At 46.7% G+C, this 20,467-nt stretch overlaps 1 protein-coding gene across 1 annotated transcript; it reads left to right on the plus strand.

Moving 5' to 3' along the window:
* Positions 1 to 1,769: 1,769 nt before the first annotated feature.
* On the plus strand, positions 1,770 to 18,646 carry CYBA (cytochrome b-245 alpha chain). Its single transcript, XM_035120891.3, has 6 exons — positions 1,770 to 1,841; positions 9,123 to 9,192; positions 11,321 to 11,395; positions 12,061 to 12,144; positions 16,397 to 16,478; positions 18,026 to 18,646. Exons 1-6 carry the CDS (start codon positions 1,784 to 1,786, stop codon positions 18,218 to 18,220), a joined length of 564 nt encoding a protein of 187 aa, XP_034976782.1. The 5' UTR covers positions 1,770 to 1,783; the 3' UTR covers positions 18,221 to 18,646.
* The last annotated feature ends 1,821 nt before the right edge of the window (positions 18,647 to 20,467 follow it).

Raw genomic sequence — 20,467 nt, forward strand, 5'->3', positions numbered from 1 at the left:
TTGTATTCCGCTTTTCCACAATTAGCTGTGATCAAAGCGACTAACAGCAAACATTACACAACAAAAGACGGAGCACTGGAAATACAAATGTGCAAAATACAGAACATGTCAGCAAATTCAGAAATGGCCAAAGATCATCAAACACCAGAATAAAGACAATAGTACATAAATACAAGGCAAAACAAGAGTTAACTGACTGTAAAGTTTCTGGTGCTGGTCTTTCTGCACTCCAAGGGTGTGGCTTAAATATAGTTCAGAGGAGCCTTTCACCAGGATGGATGACATACAGCTGGCTCCCACCTCTCTCCTCCAGAGGAGCTTGGCAGCAGCAAAAGGCAAATGTAAGGGAGGGCAGTGATAGCAGGCCTCTTTCCCCACCTCCTGGAAGTACCACCTGCTGGTGCAGGTCTTACAGCACTTAGGAGAGGAGCGAACAAGACAAAGAAGGAAGCAGCAGACAAAAGGAACTGGAACCATTGCCACACATGGAGTAGGGGAGGAGAGAGGCATGTTGTATGGGAAGGAGTGAAGACACCATGCAGACTTTGGGGCAACTGGAGAGTGTTTGGTTTTTCAATACAGCCTTGAATGAGCCAGGCAAATTTTGGGCTGCAGATCCTGTGCTGCCTCACTGGATCTCTTGAACTAGTGCAGTTGCTCTACAGTAACACACATGAAGCTGGCTTTTACTGCACCCAGGCCACTGGTCCATCTAGCTCAGTCTTGTCTACACTGACTGGCAGCAGCTCTGCAGAGCTTCAGATAGCATATTCCCAACCCTACCTGGAGATGCTGCTGACTGAACCTGGGATCTCCTGCAAGCAGAGCAGATTCTCTGGCACAATGCTATGGCCCTTCCTCCTTCAGTGTCCCACAATTAACCCTCCTATTTGGATCCTGCATTTGGAGGTGAATACTGATCTTGGTCAACCCAGTTCCTGACAGTTGAGAGGAAGTTTCTCTTCCCCTCTGCTTACAGTTAGCAGCAGAAAGTCTCCTCCTTCCCCCAAGAGCCATTGCACAAAATTCATTTCTTGTCTGATTCCCCTGTTTGTACCTGCCAATTTTGAAGCACACCTTATGTTCTCTTTGCCTTATCCTGCAGCTTGCAGCATTTGATTCTCTACTTCTAAGTTTTGGGGTGCAAAGCTTAGCATCTCCTTTAAAGGGGTGCTGCTGCTAAGTTCTTTGTCTGTCCCAACTTCTCATTGTTTATTAAATTCATGTGTCATCTTTTCTCCCAAGGGATAAAACACTCAAAATATCTTAAGTAAATAAAACGGATCCCAATAATGTGATGGGTTCTGGATATGAAGAGGTTAATAAAAAGTAGAGTATTGGAATGGTTTCAGTTCTACAGTGTTGTTCTCGACTGCGTCTAACATCCCACTGCTTTGTGGGGGGCGGGGCGGGGGAATCAGTTTTAAAGGGCTGCGTTCACGTGGTGCTTTTACACTATGCTGAGGATGATTAAGTGAGTTGTGTGAACTTTTTGGCGCAGTCTTCCCCCGCACGCCTCTTGAGCTGAATAATCTTGTGCAACTCGAAAGCTGGCACCGTTTGGAACTGGAGCGAGCCGCAGCGGCGCTTCGTAGGAATCGGGGCGGGGGGACGGCCGAGACGCGTGTCTGGAGGGAGACACTGGCGGAGGCCGGGCTGTTGTGGGGCGTTTCTGGCTCGGCCCGCAGAGGAGGAGCAGGAAGGGACGTAGGGGAGGGGAGGAGGTGTCCGCGCAGCAGCCGGCTCCCTCCTTCACTTTCTCGGTGCAGCTGAGCGCGGCGCGATGGGGGGCATCGAGTGGGCCATGTGGGCGAACGAGCAGGCGCTGGCCTCCGGCCTGAGTGAGTTTTTTGGGGGGTGGGGCGGATCCGAGGAGAGAGGGGGGGTGGACACAAGCATCGCTCCTTGCCAAGTGGAGCAAAAGGGCCCCTGAGCAAGTGCAGAGTGTCATTGTCTCCCCAGGCAAGGAAAGGCGGGCGATGCCAGGTTAGAAACTGTTCTGAGCCCCCTCCCCGAAATCTTTACTTCGCGAGTCCCTCCAGCAGGTTTGTGGCCCGGGAGTCCACTCTTCCTCCTCCAATTCCCCCCACCCCCCACCGTGCTGTGGTTAAACCAGAGTAAATGAAGGATTCTGCACCTTGCCCATTGCAAGGGGCTCCATAGCCTCAGTCCATTTGCTTTGTGCCTGAGTGGATGGAATTAAAAAAAAAATGGGGCACATCTTTTAGTGGAGTAGCTGTGGGCTGGGGAAAGCAGGGTAACAGGGTTAAATGTGAGTGAGAGGAGCCTGCCTGTGAGATTGCAGAGCCAAGACTGAAATTCTCAACCTCTTAAATTCTCCATTCTTTTTTTAAAAATAAAGAAATAAAATGTATTTGTTCCTAAACATTTGACATTCCAATGAAATGTGCTTTTGTAAAATTCCCAGTATATCAGTGGCCAGCAATGATATGCCCTATTCCCCAGTAATCTCAGATTAGTCTTGTTGGAACCAAATCTTAAACTTTGAATTTGCAAAGTGACTGCAACAGTTTTTACTCATAACAAAAAAAAAATTCCTTCCAGTAGCACTTTAGAGACCAATTAAGTTTGTCATTGGTATTCATACCAATGACATATTTAGTTGGTCTCTAAGGTGCTACTGGAAGGAATTTTTTAATTTTGTTTCAACTACGCCAGACCAACACAGCTACCTACCTGTAACTATTTCTTCTCATGTTTCAGCTCTGCCTTGCCCATCAGGTTTGTGTGTGTGTTGTGACTCTCTCCTGGTTGTATTTTTTTTTTTTTGCTGTGTGGGAGAGCAGTTCACTTGCCCTGTGGTGGTTATGTTAAACACATAACATCCCCCCCTTTGATGGGGGCATCCTTTTTAATTGGGGCAGGAAGGAGACTTCTAGATTTTTGGAGGGGAAAGGACTTTTAACCTGGCTTGACTGTGACCATCAGAGGAGCCAAGGAGACTTTTGTGCTTTCCTTTTGAGGAAGTGCAATGGATGAAAATAAGGAAGGAAACTTAAAGTGATGTTGCCATTAGCCCACGAGTGATCTGTGCAGGCTAGGGCATTTGCAAGCACATAGCCTTCCATTTTCCTGTTAGTTAAGGTGGAGTAATCAAGAGCCATATGGTGTATCCATATTCAAAATCATTAGGGCTTTTTAGTTGGCCAGCATCACTCAATAGGACTTCTTGCGTTAAGGAAAGTGATGGGGAAAGTGTGTGGTAACATTTGCTTTGATGCACCAGACCTCCCTGCACACAGAATAAATGTTCATTAAATAGTCAGCAACATATAATCTTCCTACAAACAAATCAGGTTGATTGCTCAATATATAGGTTGTTTGGAAGCAGCCTGGGACTCTGTATCGAAACGGACAGCCCACAAGCATCTCAAATTAGTTTTTTTTTTACTGGGCATATTGCTTAGCATCCTGCATCTGTTTGAGACAGCCCCTATACATAAGCGAGAGGGACCCAGGCATTTGGTGGCTGAAGGATACCGTTCCTGACAACCCTGAGATCCATAAATAAAATAATATTTTTAATTGTAACTGGGGTTCAAAAAACATTTAAACTATTTTAGAACATTTTTTAAAAATGTGTTTGCCAACCTGGGCTCCTTCAGGAGGAAGGGGGGATATAAATTCAATACATAATAAATAATCAGAACCCAAGGGCCTACAGCTGAGCCTTCAACAGAAATGTGTAAATGTATCCAACTTGTTCTCATTATAGACTTAGTGAAATAATTTCATATTTTATACCTTTGAAAGCACAAATTCTTTTTTTTACAAATTTCCACACCACATTTAAAGCATGTGGCTTCCCTCAAAGGAGCCTGGAAGCTGCAGATTGTTAAGGATGCTGGGAATTGCAGCTCTGTGAGGGAATAAACTACGTTTCCCAGGATTCTTTGGATGAAGCAATGTGTTTGAAATGTATGGTGTGTACGCAGCCCCGGTCTAAACATTGTACTGTTCGCTTTGCATCTGTCAATTGTTATGTACTATAAGTCTTTCATACCTAAAACATGTACTCTCAACATAATGGATAGTTTTGCCTTGAGGCAATGTGAAAACTGGACGTATGTGTGCAAATACTTGCACTTCTGTCTGCAAGTGCAGTTGTTGAATTTGAGAGACATAACATCGGCACATAGCCTGTGTTGATTTGTGTGTGCCCCTCAGTCTTATTTTTATGTAAAACAAAAGCCAAGACTCTAAAAATAAACAAATCTAGTTCACAGATAAACCTTTCAATTAATCCTGGGATATCATTTAGCCCCTAAACAGACAGCATCTTTAAAAAGAGTTTTGTGGTACCATAAAGATAAAAAGATTTCTTGCAGCATAAACTTTCAGAGATTAGCTTTGTGGAGTGTTTATTTGCATGGTATGCTACAGTAAATCGTTTTGTCTCTAATTTCCCACAAGACCCTTCCTTGTTTTCACTGCACCATTATTTGGATCTTTTCAAGCTGGTATCTTAAGATGACGTGGAGCTCGGGAATCTTTGCCAGCTCCTTTAATTCCTGCATAGTTCGTCCTTCGTGCTGTAATCAGCACTGCCCAGAACATCCCGTTTGCTTCCACAGGCCTGCTGGTTCAAGTGTGCTCGAATGCGTCCATCTGGCGCTCTGCTTGACACATCCCAGATGTCTGCCTGGCTCCTTTCAGACAAGGAGTGCCTGGCGGCACGGCCATGAGAAGTTCTTGCTTTTTAAAACTTCAGTTGCCCTGTGAACCAAAACACAAGAGGCAGCAGAAGGGAGCTGTTTCTGGACACTTTCTTGAAATGACTTTGCAGCTGGGAGCCTCACATGCTCCCTTGACAAAATAAGAAACGCTGGCCAGGTCAGAGAAACCAGCAGGCCCACCCTTGAATGCCTTTGCTGCAGAAATGGGCTTGTTGTCCACACATAACAGAGAAAGATCCTTTAATCTGGGTTAGTGTGTTCACACAGACAGAGGACAGTTTATGGCAGGCATCCCCAAACTTCAGCCCTCCAGATGTTTTGGACTACAATCGCCATCATCCCTGACCACTGGTCCTGTTAGCTAGGGATCATGGGAGTTGTAGGCCAAAACATCTGGAGGGCCGCAGTTTGGGGGTGCCTGGTTTCAGGGCCGTCTTAAGCATATCGGGCGTCGTGGTGCGAAGATCACTCCGGCGCCCCCCTGCCCCGTTTCCCATCACGGCTGTCTGGCGGGCGCAGCCGCACGGCACACCCCTGGTGGCCCTGCGCCACCCAGCCTTGCCTTAGAGCTGGCCCTGTCTGGTTTATGGCCTAGGTCAGGAGTCTGCAACCTGCGGCTCCGGAGCCGCATGTGGCTCTTTTACACCTTTGCTGCGGCTCCGGAGCGGATACGAGGGGAGGAGGCGTCTGAGCCATGCGCCGCCTGCCACGCCCGCCAGACACTCGCACGGTGCCCACTGCCGCTGGAGCACACAGCTGCGGCGGCGCGCTGTGCGCCCCGCACGGCGCGCCCGCCGGAGTCCACAACTCCGCTGTGCGCGTGCGCTGTGCAAAAAGGACGCAAGGTGACGTTAGCAGCCCGGGGAGCGTGGTCAGCCCCCTCCCTGCATCAGCCCCTCCCCGCCGCATTTCTGCAGCCAATAGGCTCACGGGGGGCGGGGGCGGAGTTATTTATTTTTTTAAACAGGCGCGCTTCTTCCCGCCCAGCAGCAGAAAAGGCTTGCGGGCTCGGAGCGCGTGTTTGCTGCTGCTGCTCCTGCCTGTGGCCTGCCTGTGGCCTCCTGCCGGCCTGGTCAGGAGATTGAGCTAGATGTATTAATCAATGGGTTGATTCAATATGAGGAAATTTTATAAGTTCACTTGATGGGAGCAACACACATGAAACCATACAGGTGTCCTAATAAGGGAGTCAGAGTTTTGCCCATTCCCAGTAATCAAGGCAGCCCAAACTCATCAAACTCATAAGGCAATGGTTGCTGGTGCCCATTCCCAGTACAGTGGAACCTCGGTTTATGAACACCTCGGTTTATGAATTTTCGGTTTATGAACGCCGCAGACCCATCTGGAACGGATTAATTCATTTTCCATTACTTTCAATGGGAAAGCTCGCTTCAGTTTATGAACGCTTCAGTTTATGAACAGACTTCTGGAACCAATTGTGTTCATAAACCGAGGTACCACTGTAATCAAGGCAGCCCAAACTCATAAGGCAGTGGTTGCTGGTGCCCATTCCCAGTCATAGCTGCCAAGTTTTCCCTTTTCTCACGGGGAAGCCTATTCAGCATAAGGGAATTTCCCTTTAAAAAAGGGAGAACTTGGCAGCTATGTTCCCAGTAATCAAGGCAGCCCAAACTCAAAGTTATTTTTATAATGACGAGGATGACATTGGGCCCTCATTATTAATTATTATTTACATCAGGCACTGATTATGATTTATGGTACACTGGGGCCCTGATTAATTTTCTATGGCATTTTGGGGCATTGATTATTGGGCATAGCAAATTTTGCTATGGGGCCCTCTGATTTCTAATTACGTCCCTGTTTTGCGGCTCCCAGTTTATTTTTTTTCTTCGGAAACGGGTCCAAGTGGCTCTTTTTGTCTTAAAGGTTGCAGACCCCTGGCCTAGGTGGACTTTGCAAAAACTTTTTCATGAAATCAGTGCTTGCTCCTGTTCCACACCCACCCAGAGCAGTCAGGTGGTGAAGGAATGACAGACCCGGAGAAGGTTTCACTTCTTCTTCCTTGCAAAGATCTGATGATGGTAAACTGGCCTTGTGGGAATTTCCCTGCGGTCAGGTGACCTAGTAGGAAGTGAGGCTCTAAAGGAAAGAGGCATATGAAGAGACCTGTCTGCTAGATAAGGCCAAAGGGGACCCATCTAGTTCAGACTCCTTTTTGCACCATGGCCAACCAGATGCCCCAATGGAAACTGGCGGCAGACTCTGGTCTTTCAGCTGCACCCTGTGCAACACTAAAATTGGGCATGTCTCCAACCATCGCCTTCCATTCTACACATGCACTACATTATAGCTGTGACTCCCTATGGCACCCCCTTGGCTCAGCTCCCACTTCGGGGGAACCGGCCATGCTGCCCTAAATCTGCCTCTATGGGAACTCCTTACCCCACCCCCCACAAAATTGGCTTATTTAGCACAATATTGCATACGCTGGCTGGCAGCAGTCACCTGTGCTCAGAGATGAAGGGGGTTGAATCTGGCAGGTGCTCTGCCACTGGGTTATGGCCCTTACCTAAGCTTATATCCACCCCCTGCACCCCCCACCCCCACACTAAAGATTTCTTCCACTTTTGCAAACATTGGGGGTTCCCTGATGCCTCCTTCCCTCTTGCACCAAGATGGTGACATTTTGACTATGCAAGCACCAGCAGGAACAAAGGGTATGATCTGATCCCGGAGGCAGTAGCATACAGGCATTGCGTGACTCTTCCTCTGTGGATTGCCTCCTCCTCTGTGGATAAAGACATGAGAAAAGGGTGTGTAGAGCAAGACTAAGGGAGTTCTTAGTTTGGATCTCATCTTGTCCAGGAACACAACCAGATGGACATAAGAAGAAGAAAACACTCTGCCAGATCAGGTCACAAGTGTAAATTAATACAGCCTCCTTCTTCACAAGTGGGGCATAACATGTGGCTAAGAAGAAATGTTTCAGTTAGGTCAGACTAGAAGCCCAGCTAGGGAGAAGTCCTGAAGTCCAGCCTCTCACAGCATCCAACCAGATAGATGCCTTTGGGAAGCTCACAAGAAGGGTGTGAAAGGATAAAAGCCCTCTCCTGCTTCTGCTTCTCCCGCAGCTCTTTTTGTGTGGGGGGGTAGCCTGCCCTTGAACCTGGAGGCTCTATTACTATGGGCTGCAGTCGATATAAGTCTCCCCTGAATTGGCCTCTCCTTTTAAAAGTCATTGAAGTGAGGGGCCATTTCCACAGCCCCTGCGGCTGTAAATTCCACAAATGAATGACACATTGGGGGGGGGGGGGAAATCCTGCCTTTTATCTGCCCTGAGTCTACTGCCAATCATTTTCACTGGGCAACTCCAAGCAAGTAATTCTTTCTTAACAAGCAGCTCCCCGTCCCCATTCAAAGCTGGGCAGCGTGAAGCCCGAGGGAACCTTAAGAGCCCATGGCTGAGCTAATGTATGAAAAGTGCTGTGAGCAATTAAAGAATACCTTGCAGCACAAAAGTTTATTATCTGCTGCTATTGGTGCTCCTTGCCCTCACATGTTTTCAGTGAAATAGCAAAGACAAAGTTTCCTCTGAACATGCACAGAGTATCACTCATGGAAAGCAGAAAGTTAAGAAGCAGGAATTCCTGGAGGTGGGGAATGGCTGTTTCTTTGGGAGTTAATCTCTGCCTCTGCCAAAGGCCAATATGGCCCTTCCTTTATTTCTCACCCTGCCTTTTTGCCAAGGAGTATTTTGCATATTTCTGTGCTGCTTATATCCTCACAACCATCCTGTGAGAAAGGCCACACTCCCTGAGCTGCATGGCTGGGTAGGGAACAGAACCTGGGTCCCTCTGGTCCCAGTGTAACACTCTCTGACGGATGAGTGGGGAACATTTTCCAGTCCAAGGGCCACATCTCCTTGTGGGAAGCCTTCTGAGGGTCGCATGCCAATGGTGGGCGGAGCCAGAGGCAAAAGTGGGCAGAGCAGCAGGTGCAGATTTTACTCTGGGCACAGCAGGCTGGTTTTTACATACACACTTACCTACCCAGCTCTCTCCATCCTCCATGTAGGCAAGTAAGAGGCATTACTAGATATCAAGGACACATTGCAGCCACTCAGGGAAGAAGCAAAGCACCACTGGGGAATGGTGTGGCCTGCGGAGAATGCTAAGGGGCAAACAGAGAGGGCTGCATAAAGCCCCTAGGCCAGAGGTTGCCCACCCTGCTCCAGCCACAGCACAGCATCACATGGAGTCTCTAGTTTGTGGCTTTTCTGCTCTTTTAATTAATTTTTTCTCCCATAATAAATACATCAATAAAAATTGGACCATGAATTGCAAGTTGTGGGCTCGTTACATTTGTTTTGCAAGTTGGTTTTTTTTTTGGGGGGGAAATATATATGTTGATTTGTGGTGGACTGTGGTTAGGTAAACTTGTCTTTTTTATCTTTTTCCCTTTTAGTTCTAGTGACTGGTGGGATTGTGGCCGTTGCTGGGCAGTTCAAAAACTGGGAGTTTGCAGCCTATTCAATGTATCCTTCCATGTGATTTATCTCTCCCTTCTTCTCTCCCCCCACCCCGCAGATTCTGTAGCCGCAAGATGCCTTGTGATTCTGTTGGTATCACAGAATCAAATAGGTGGGAGGCACCTCAAAGTCCATCTAGTCCAACTTCCTTTTGACCAGTTCCCCAGATGGTACGGCAGGAATAAATTGGGGCTTTGCTTAAACTGGTCTTGTGTGTGTGTGTGTGTGTGTGTGTGTGTGTGTGTGTGTGTGCTTGCAGAAGTCTAGTGATTACAAAACTGGGATTTCTGTGATTGAACAATTTGGACTCTTCCCAGCACTTAACAAGAGGTGGAAGCAAGGTTCCGTTGGCCAAATGATGTCCAGGAAATTAAAAAATAGTTGCTTTGCTTCATGCAGGCAGTCTGCACAGACGTATGAGGATTGCAAAATGTGGGATTTCTGTAGCTGAAGCATTTGCACCATGAAAGGAGGGAAGAAAAGGCAGGTTCTGTTTACTGAATGGTGTCCAGGAAGTTGCAGTTTCATAGCCAGTCACTGTGGCTGCTGGTGAAAGGGCAGAGCAGGAAGGACTGAGGTGGCTTGTGGGTTGTGCAAAGGAGCAGTGTACATATGGAGTCCCATCCTGGCTGCTTGTGGGTTTGAGCCTGCCAGTCTGTGAGATCAAGCTCTCCCCCCCCCCCCAGTTCAACCAAAGACTCACCAAATGCCCTTGTGCAGTTTGGTACTTCTCAGACTGTCTCCCACATATAGCACAGGAATCAGAGGGGTTTTGTTTGCAGGAGCTGTTGAAACTTGAAATGGTGAAATGGAAATGACCTTATCCTCCTCTGATCTTTGGGCTATAGTGGGGGGGGGGCAGAGCAAAGAATCTGCAAAGATTTGGGCTGATGAGTTCAAACCAATATAAAGTCCAGCCTGGTCTGTTGTCCCTCCTGTCCCTGGACCATGTTTTTCTGCTCTTCTATTTCCCTCAAAACTCTGGTGTTTGTTTAAGGTGTGTTTTTTTACTCCACTCTTTATCTGAAAAGACTCCCAGAGCAACCTAGGTGTGATTAATAAAAAAAAAAAACCAGGACCATCCCTGCACACAGACACGCAATTTAAAAGACATGGCACAAAAGGAGAAGAGGGATGGGATGGGAAAGGAAGAGGGGGGGAAGCGAATTTGACAACCGGTTCATAAAGGCACAAGGGCCATTTTATTCCTTCATCTGATTCCCATTGCCCTTGTGTAAGAATCTCAGTCTGATCCATTTTGAAGGCCACATCCACAACATACATTTAAGGCACTATTATATCACTTTGTCAGTCATGGCTTTCCCCCAAAGAATCCTGGGAACTGTAGTTTGTTGAGAGCTGTTATGTCCATCTTCCCCTCACAGAATTACAATTCTCAGAGTAGTTTAACAACCAATTTTCTCAGAATACTCTGGAAATTGTAGCTCTGTGAGGGGAAGAAGGGTTCTCCTTACAACTCTCAGTACCCTTAACAAACAGACCTCCCAAGATTCTTTGGGGGGTGAGCCATTGCTGCTTAAGGTGGCATAAAAGTGAGCTAAACGTAAAAGTGCAGATATGACTCTAGAATTTTTCTAGCATTTTCCATTTGCATGCTCCTCTACAGGTGACGGGTCTCGGTCTCAAGGGGCCTACAGCCTGAAATAGCTTGCAGCCGTTGCAGTTTTGGTATTTCTTGGGGGGAAAATTTGTGTTTGCAACCACAGTGATTGCAGAAAGGGATGCAGACTTTACCTCAGTGTACAGTCTGCTTCAAACAGACCTCCCTCCATGTCTCTTCCACCCCCTCACACTGAGGAAAGATTGCATTGAGACAAACAGATAGGTCTGCATGTGTGAACTGGCTCTTTAGCTTAATATTGCTAAGATACAAACTTCCTCCAGGTAACTAGTGGGAGTTCGGGGATATTTTTTCTGTTGGAAAAAAACACACACACATTGTATATAACATAATATATATACATTTTTAAAAACCCTTCTCTCATTTCCCGGGGCAGAGCAAAGGAGGGATTCTGGGCTGTCCTGGGTATCAGTTGCTACTCAGGAGAAAGCCTTTCCAGGATAATGGGACACAAAAGAAATTTTCCCCCTTCCTTAACTCTTTCCCCCAAAGAGTTGCTGGAGTCTTCATATGCCTGCTGGAGTACCCGAGAGGGAAGCGGAAAAAGGGATCTACAATGGAGCGGTGGTAAGTGTCTTATTTATGAATTCAATAATTTCACAGTCATTTTAATATTTCAAAACTTGATTTCCTTCCCCCTATTTCTGCGGCTCCTTAAATTTATTTTTAGTATCTTCCACATACCCAAATTAACGTAATTTGTTCATTTATTTATCTACTTTAAATATATACTCTTATGAAACTGCAGGTTATTACAATAATCCTGCCAATGTTCTTATCTGTTTACAATTTGTCTGTAAATATTCAACAAACCATTTCCATTCTTTTATAAGTATGGTGTCTAATGCCTTTTCATTTTTGACCACGATTGTTATTGAAATTGGCTTTCCAAACAGGCATTCATTTTAGTTATGCAGGCTTGTACCTGGTGTTGCTTGGGAATTCTAAGAACCCAAAACTCCAGCACACTTTTGAAATCAATGGTTACGTTCAGCGCATTTCCGAAAGGGTCAGCCTGCCATCTTCCTTCAAAAGGGCACCCAGTTGTATCCAAACATAGACAAAACCCTGCTCCTTGAGCTCGGGAACTATCTGGTTAAAATCAATGTAGTTAGTGTTTTTTTTGAAAGGTTAGGTCTGCCTCCTTCATTCAGTATGGCTTTTGAGCAAGCTTCTGGGTATCACAGAACCCTTGTCATTGCACTCTCTCTTCTTACTCCCATCCCCAACAGTGGCCAGAAGTGCTTCACAACTGTCGTGAAGGCATTTGGACCCCTCACTAGGAATTACTACATCCGGGCTTTCCTGCACATATGGTAAATAATTCATTTCACTTCTTGACTTGTTAGCCTTTTCAGGTTTTTTTTTTGGGGGGGGATAGACAAAACTTTCTGCTTTCTCTCTCCAGTTAAGTGATGCTCACGTCTCATGGAGACATGTGTGTGTTTGTGTGTGGCCCACATAAATGAAACTCACATGGAAGTCTTAATTGGATGTGGTTGGGGTGAGGGGAATTACAGTGGGTCCCCTTTCCTTGGTCTGCAATGTGGGTGGGTGTTTTGTTTACTCAACAGAATCTTAAGACGGTCATAAGATGTTGGTCACGCCTCCTTCTTACCGTGCATCCTCCCTTTTTTAAATAAAACAGCAACAACACTGTATATCAGAAGGCAATGTAGCTTATTTATTTAACAAGATTGATATAGCACTTATTCCCCCCCCCCCAAAAAAGCCTCCCACGATGTTCTGGTTTCTGTAAAATAATGTAAAATACACAGAAGAAAATAACACTGAACTCAGCAGACTTTTTAAAAAGTTGACATAATGAAGCCATCAAAATGTAGATAAAATTGACAGTTTTCGAAACTGTATGCATAATAAAATGATCTGTCTTAGGAGGCTTCCCAAACAGAAAAGGTTTCAGCAGGTGTCAAAAACTGTACAATGAAGGTGGCTGCCTAATAGGAAGCTCACCAGGTGACCTTGAGTCAGTTGCTTCTTCTTAGTGTAACTAACCTCTCAGGCTCATTAAAAAGGGGTGAATCGCATACGCCACCTTGAACTGCCTGGAAAGAAATGTGGGTTATAGAATCATAGAGTTGGAAGAGACCACAAGGGCCATCCAGTCCAACCCCCTGCCAAGCAGGAAACACCATCAAAGCATTCTTGACATATGCCTGTCAAGCCTCTGCTTAAAGACCTCCAAAGAAGGAGACTCCACCACACTCCTTGGTAGCAAATTCCACTGCCAAACAGCTCTTACTGTCAGGAAGTTCTTCCTAATGTTTAGGTGGAATCTTCTTTCTTGTAGTTTGAATCCATCGCTCCATGTCCGCTTCTCTGGAGCTGCAAAAAACAATCTTACTCCCTCCTCCATATGACATCCTTTCATATATTTGAACATGGCTATCATATCACCCCTTAACCTTCTCTTCTCCAGGCTAAACATACCCAGCTCCCTAGGCCGTTCATCATAAGGCATCATTTCTAGGCCTTTGACCATTTTGGTTGCCCTCCTCTGGACACATTCCAGTTTGTCAGTATCCTTCTTGAACTTATAAATGCAATGAATAATATTAACAGTTCATTTTCAGATCCTGGCCAGTCACACTCTCTTAAAACAGGAGGGTTGGGCACAAGCTCCTGCTTTAACTTGCCAACCCGTTTCATGCATTTATCTTATTCAGAACAAAAGATGTATGTCACGGGGTGCAAAACTAACCTCTTGACCTGCATTCCAGACCCCACCAGCCCTGGCAGCTTGGCCAGTGGCCCAAGGATGATTGGGAGGCCTGTTGGTTCTCCATCCCTGACATACAGTGTTCAGAAGCAGTGTCTGGGCAGAAATCCCTTAAATGTCCGGGGGTGGCTGGGGAGATTATCACCTTTTGAAATATGGGAACCCTATTACCAGCATCCATTAGAGCAGGGGTGTCAAACTCAAATTCATCGGGGGCCGCATCAGCAGTTTGGTCACCCTCAAAGGGCCGATTGTATCTGTAGGACTATGTGTCCACTCTTTATTATCATAAATTAATAAAGATGCATGGATATTATTTGCTCCAATTTGTGAATATTTTTTTACAGGCTAGCATTCTCTAGGGCCATGGCTTGCTGCCAGATAATAGCCAAAGGCACAAGTGCAGTTATCAACTCCATATTTTCATTGCTTTATTTATTCAGATATCTGTGGCATTTATATACCTCCTAATTAACCATGTTCCCTGGGCAGTTTGCAAATTAGAAACAATAAAACACAGATGCAATTAACAACTAAATACAATCAATATGAAAGCAGCACCAGTACAAAAGTCTGCGTAAAACCACCATTAAACAATACAAGTTGCAGTACAGTACTAAGATTTGGAGACCATCATCCATGCTTTTGTAACTCCCACATTTGATTGCTGTTGATACATCACATGTGTGGCTTCCCTGGTATTTAAATGAGCATAAAATCATACAGTTGTAAAGCTGGAAGGAACCCCAAGGGTAATCTAGTCAAACCCCCTGCAATGCAAGAATCTCAGCTAAAGCATCAACGACAGATTCCTATCCAACCTCTTGAAGCCGAAGAAACGGGGCCTGACACACGCACACACACACGCCAGCAGCTTCGGGGAAGGGGGAAGAAAGAAAAGGGGCTTCCCCTTTTTTACCTTGCGGAGGTAGCTAATTGGCATGGGCGGTGAAGGCAGTCTCCATGCCGCTGCCGCTTCCTTCCCGCTCTCGGCCGCTCAGCGGGAAGGGGCGGCGCCCAGAGGCGCCTGCAGCTTCTGATTGGCTGCAGGAGATTTCTGTGGCCAATCAGAAGCCGTGCTGGAATATTTTTTTTGTCTGCCACATATTTTTTTTGTCTGCTTTAATGTTTTTACTGCTATTTTAAATGTTAGAATTTAAATGTTGTGTTTCATGTGAGTTGCTGTAACTCACCTTGGGTATATGCACCCTAAAGAGGTGGGCTTAGAAAGCAATTTTAAAAATAATTGACAAGCCACGCCCTTGGAGAAAGCAGTTATACTAGGAACCCGCCTCCATTCAGAACAGTCGCTCCTACAATCCTAGTCCTGATTGAGGACTAGAATTCAAGCCTTCTCTGCCCCGCCTAACTGAAGGGCAATGATCGCCTTCTCCCGCTAGGCATCCCAGACTCGTCGCAGAGAAAGATCAGAGTTTATTCAAACAGTTAAAAATATTCCGTTAGCCGCAGGGGCCGAGAACTGGGAGGGGTCTCCGGAGTAGTAGCTACTTGCTTTGCATTCTAGCTCGGCGCGCTGCCTGGAAACGGATTCTCGCCGAGAACAGAGAAGACCACCGTAATCGCGAGGAAAAAGGTCTGCGCCGGCTCTGGGCCCCGGGGGTTTGTTGTGTGTAACCTGGAGCGGCAACAAAGGCAACCCTCGCGCTCTGGCCTTGAAGCCGGGAGCAAGGAAAGCGGGCTTGCTTTGCAAGGTTGTTTGGGCAGAATTGAATGTTCCTGGAGTTGAGCGAGGTGGAGGGGAGCAAATCTGGGCGCGCGAGGCCCGCAAAGCTAGTGAAAGCGCAAGGGATGGGAAACTTCTCTTGCTCTTTGCGCAGCTTCTGATTGGCTGCAGGAGATTTCTGTGGCCAATCAGAAGCCGTGCTGGAAGGGGCGGCGCCCAGAGGCGCCCGCAGCTTCTGATTGGCTGCAGGAGCCTCTGGGCGCCACCCCTTCCTTCCCGCTGAGCAGCGCTGGCCAGCCCGCCCGCCGCCGCCCAGTGCCGCCTGCAGGGCCGTCTCTGGGCCCGGGCTGGGGGAGGAGGACGACGCAGGAGGGATCCTCCTCTGAGGCCGCTGCTGCTCAGCGGGAAGGAGGGGGCGGCGCCCAGAGGCGCCCGCAGCTTCTGATTGGCCGCAGGAGATTTCTGTAGCCAATCAGAAGCTGTGCTGGAAGGGGCGGCCCCCAGGGGCACCCGCAGCTTCTAATTGGCTGCAGGAATCTCCTGCAGCCAATTAGAAACTGCGGGCGCCTCTGGGCGCCGCCCCTTCCTTCCTGCTGAGCAGCGTCGGCCTCAGAGGAGGATCGCCTCCCGCGTCGTCCTCCTTCCCCAGCCCGGGCCCAGAGACAGCCCTGCCGGCGGCGGCGGGCGGGCTGTCCAGCGCCTCTTCCATTTCATCGCTCTGGGCCTGCGCGGGCCGCATGACAAGGTCTGGCGGGCCGCATTTGGCCCGCGGGCCTTGGGTTTGACAACCGTGCATTAGAGCATCACAAAACAGCATTAAAACATTCCACACATAAATCCAGGCATTGGGAGGAGACTGCCTATAGCTGGACTGCTGGGATTCTTGGAAAGAACATTGCAACGCAGGTGATGCTCTGCATATTTCATTGGTGGCTGGTGCCCATAGGGCAGAAGGCAGAGAGGTTAACAGTAGGTGGCGCCAGAGCCAACTAATTCTATCTTTGTCCCCATCGTCCTTCTGCTGAGTTCATTGCATTATGGTTTATATGTAAATTGATTTGATAAGCTATCATAGAAGTGAGAAGTGGCCTATTTGTATCTAAAACAGATACAAATAAATCTCTCTCACTTATTCCTTTTGCAGCTTGGCCATTCCAGCAGCATTTTTACTGGCCACGATCCTCGGCACAGTTTGTCTCGCCATTGCAAGCAGCATCTACTTACTGGTAAGCAGCAGCCGCCGCCACAACTCCCATTTGACTCCTGAATTAACAACAGCAACAGTAATAATATATACAAAGATGTCAAATAGTTAAAATGATTTGTAGCTAATGGATCATCCACTGTTCAGTAAACTGAATGATTGATGAGTTAAATTTAAATAAATGTGCATTTTACCACAGTGTCCCTCTAGGTGTCCTTTTAAGATAGTCAAGGAGAAAATGGAATAAATATTTGTTTTTTGTGGGGATGATGGTCTCGGAGGATTATTAGGTCCTTGTCCTGGGAGTTTCTTGTAAAACAGAGTCGCCCCTGTTTTAAAGCTTCAGTCAGTTTGCACAAAAGGATTCTCCCCTATAATGTTTCCAAAGATCCAGGGCTTAGCTGTCTGCTGGTTTTCGGCTGCAGGATCTGCAAGGCAACCTTTAGTTCCTGCAATCTTTTGCTTCAGAGCCTAGGAATGGCTAGCAGCCCTCTAGCTCCCTCTGCTGGTCAGAGCTCATGCTACCTTTAAATACAAAATACGTTAAAAGGTAAAGGGACCCCTGACCATTAGGTCCAGTTGTGACCGACTCTGGGGTTGCGCGCTCATCTCGCATTATTGGCCAAGGGAGCCGGCGTATAGCTTCCAGATCATGTGGCCAGCATGACAAAGCCGCTTCTGGCAAACCAGAGCCGTTTACCTCCCAGCTGTAGCGGTTCCTATTTATCTACTTGCATTTTGACGTGCTTTCGAACTGCTAGGTTGGCAGGAGCTGGGACCAAGCAACGGGAGCTCACCCCGTCACAGGGATTTGAACCGCCGACCTTCTGATCAGCAAGCCCTAGGCTCAGTGGTTTAACCACAGCGCCACCTGGGTCTTTACAAAATACGTTACAGTACTTCAATTGAGCATATTCCAGTATTTCATGTGGAGCAACTCTCAACCTAACCTACCTCACAGGGTTGTTGTGAGGCTTGAATAAGGAGAAGCATGTGTGCAACTCTGAACTCCTTGGAGAAGAAGGTGGGATATAAAAGCAGTATAATAATAATAATAATAATAATACGGTAATAATAATAATAATAATAATAATAATAATGTATTAGTATCTCATTTTGTTGTGTAGAATATGTATAATTTATGTGGTATAAAAAGCTTGTTTAATCTTAACCGATCATTTGCTATCATTTATTTGAGTCTAACAAGATATTCAATTTTAAAAAGTGCCGAGGTCTCAGCTTTCTACCCCGGACTTTGGTACCTGAGAGAATACCTATATATTTTAGGACCCACACTCTTCTCTTCACAATGATGTTTGTTTTAAAATTCCTGTAGCCCACCCTGAGACCTTATGGTGAAGGGCAGGGAAGAAATAAAATAATCATAATCATAAATCATAATCATAAATGAATACTGAGCTAGCTCAACTAATCTCGTTTGACTTTGTGTAAGGCCTCAGGCGCTCCTGTGAAGCTGGGACCATGTGCATGCAGAAAATAAAAATAAAAATGTTTCTTTCCCTTGAGATACCCGTTCCCCCTCATATCTCTCTGGGCTTTTTCCTCCAGGCCGCCATCCGTGGCGAAGAGTGGCGTCCCATTGAAGTGAGGCCACGGGAACCGCCAAAAATAGGAGCCACCATTAAACACCCTCCAACCAACCCACCCCCACGGCCTCCGGCTGAGGTTCGCAGGAAGCAAGCGGGCGAGGCAGAAGCTGGAGCCCAGGATAACCCCCTCCCTGTTGTCATCGAGGCTGAATAAATGACAGGCCGGGCTGGTGCCCTTGAAGGAGCCTGAGGGGGCTCCTTTTGCTGTGCTTGGGGCAGTGGGGGAGGAGTGGCCATTTTGTGGTTGATCTTCGGATTTCGTCCTCCTCTTTCAGCTCTGTCGTCTGCCTCTACAGATGCTTCTCCACAAGCCAGATTCTCCTCAGTCCTGTCACCTCCCCCAGTTTGCTCCTGGCCAGGTAGCTGCCATGCTCGTTTCATGACAGCGGCGGACATATTGTTTGTTTCCAGAATACCCATTGGAGAATTGTGAAGCTCCAGGCAGGGATGACTCCAGCCGGCATCCTGAGAGTGGCAATGGCTTTTTTTCTTTTCTTCATGGGGAACCTTCTGTTCTCGCTAGGATTCCCCATGTTTTTACTTTGTAATAAAAACTACCTGGTTGGTTTGTTGTCTTCTTTGTATGGTTGAGTTTCTTTGCTCTGTTTCACTTACTCAGGGTTTTCTACATCAGTGGTTTATATACATATGCATGATCTGGTTGGCTTGGCTGCCATAAATTGGCAAAGGAGTCTGGCTCTCAAGCGATTGCAACTTCAGAAATTACTTGCCTCCTAAATTAGGCTGTGAGGATACCTGGTGAACAGCCCCTCAGGTGTAGATTTGTACTTATATATGCAGGTCATCTCCGGGTTAACGTGTTTGGGTTGGGTTTTTTGTGTGAAATGAAGTGAAGAAAGTAATTGGCTTCATGCTTTCTGAACCAGCATTTTGCGACTGGCTCCAGGTACCGCAGTGGATGTCAGACTTCAGGCTTGAGGAAACTAATTTGTCTTTTGCTAGATCCCTGAGGTTATTTATTCATTTACTGTACAGTGGTACCTCGGTTTACAAACACAATTGGTTCCAGAAGTCTGTACTTAACCTGAAGCGAACTTTCCCGTTGAAAGTAATGGAAAGTAGATTAATCTGTTCCAGACGGGTCCGCGGAGTACTCAACCTGAAGCGTTCTTAACCCGAGGTATGAGTGTAATTGGTTCCAGAAGTCCGTACTTAACCTGAAGTGAACTTAACCTGAAGCAAACTTTCCCATTGAAAGTAATGGAAAGTGGATTAATCCGTTCCAGACGGGTCCGTGGAGTACTTAAACTGAAAATACTCAAACCGAGGCGTACTTAAACCGAGGTATGACTGTATTACATTTCTATACCACCTGTTCCTCTAAGGACTTAAAGGTGGCGTATATGGTTTTCCCCTCCTCACTTTCTTTTCAGGACAGTCTTGTGAGGCAGATTAGGCTGAGAGACAGTGTCACCCAGTGAGCTTCATGACTCAGGAGGGATTCAAACTCTGGTCTTCCAAGTCACAGTCCAACACATTTTTAGTTGCACCACACTGGAACCAGGTGCAAAGAGCAGAGCGTAAAATTAAAAGAACGTGGTGCTACCAAGCAGTTCCTAAACCCAGACATTCCCCCCCCCCAAGTACCAAAACTGAGCTGAACTTGCACACCTGCCATACAACTATCCTTTATTGGTTAACCCACATTTTCTTCATTTCAGCAATCTAATTTAAGTGTCTGCGTATCATATTCTTGCTATCGTTTTTGAACAACTGAGTGTCAGAAATCTCTATCTATTGCAAATAATCCATCTCTGAATTAGTGGACCTTGGCAGTTGTAGCAAAATGCAACTTAGCTCTCCATATGCCCAATGTTTACAATTTAATGTTGTAAATAACTCAATGCTTCCATGATGGAGACAGCTTTAAAAGAAGATCAGACAAACTCAGGGAGGATAAGGCTATCAGCAGCTACAATCCATCATGGCTATGTTCTACATCCTCTATTGGAGGCAGTATGCCTCTGGGTGCTGTTTGCTGGGAATCCCAAGTGGGGAAGAGTGCTGCTGCATTCAGGCCCTGCCCGCGAGTTTCCCGTTGGGGCATCTGGTTGGCCACTGTGAGATTAGGATGTTAGATTAGATGGCTCACGGACATGATCCACCATTTTCTTTTTAAGTCCTTATTCACACAGTGCATAGTTTGACATTCTCCCCCACAAGAGGTAACAGGGGCCACCAGCTTGGTTGGCTTTAAAAGAAGTATTAGACAAATTCATATAGGAGGAGGTTAACAATAGCTACCTCCAGTATTGGGCAAGAGGCTGCTTACGCCACATCCACACCATTCTATCAAAGCATTATGATAGCACTTGAAACAGTCATGGCTTCCCCCAAATATTCCTGGGAACTGATGTTTGTTAAGGGTGCTGAGAGCTGA

This window comes from Zootoca vivipara, chromosome 6, assembly GCF_965207765.1.
Source record: "Zootoca vivipara chromosome 6, rZooViv2.hap1.1, whole genome shotgun sequence".
Lineage (NCBI taxonomy): Eukaryota > Metazoa > Chordata > Lepidosauria > Squamata > Lacertidae > Zootoca > Zootoca vivipara.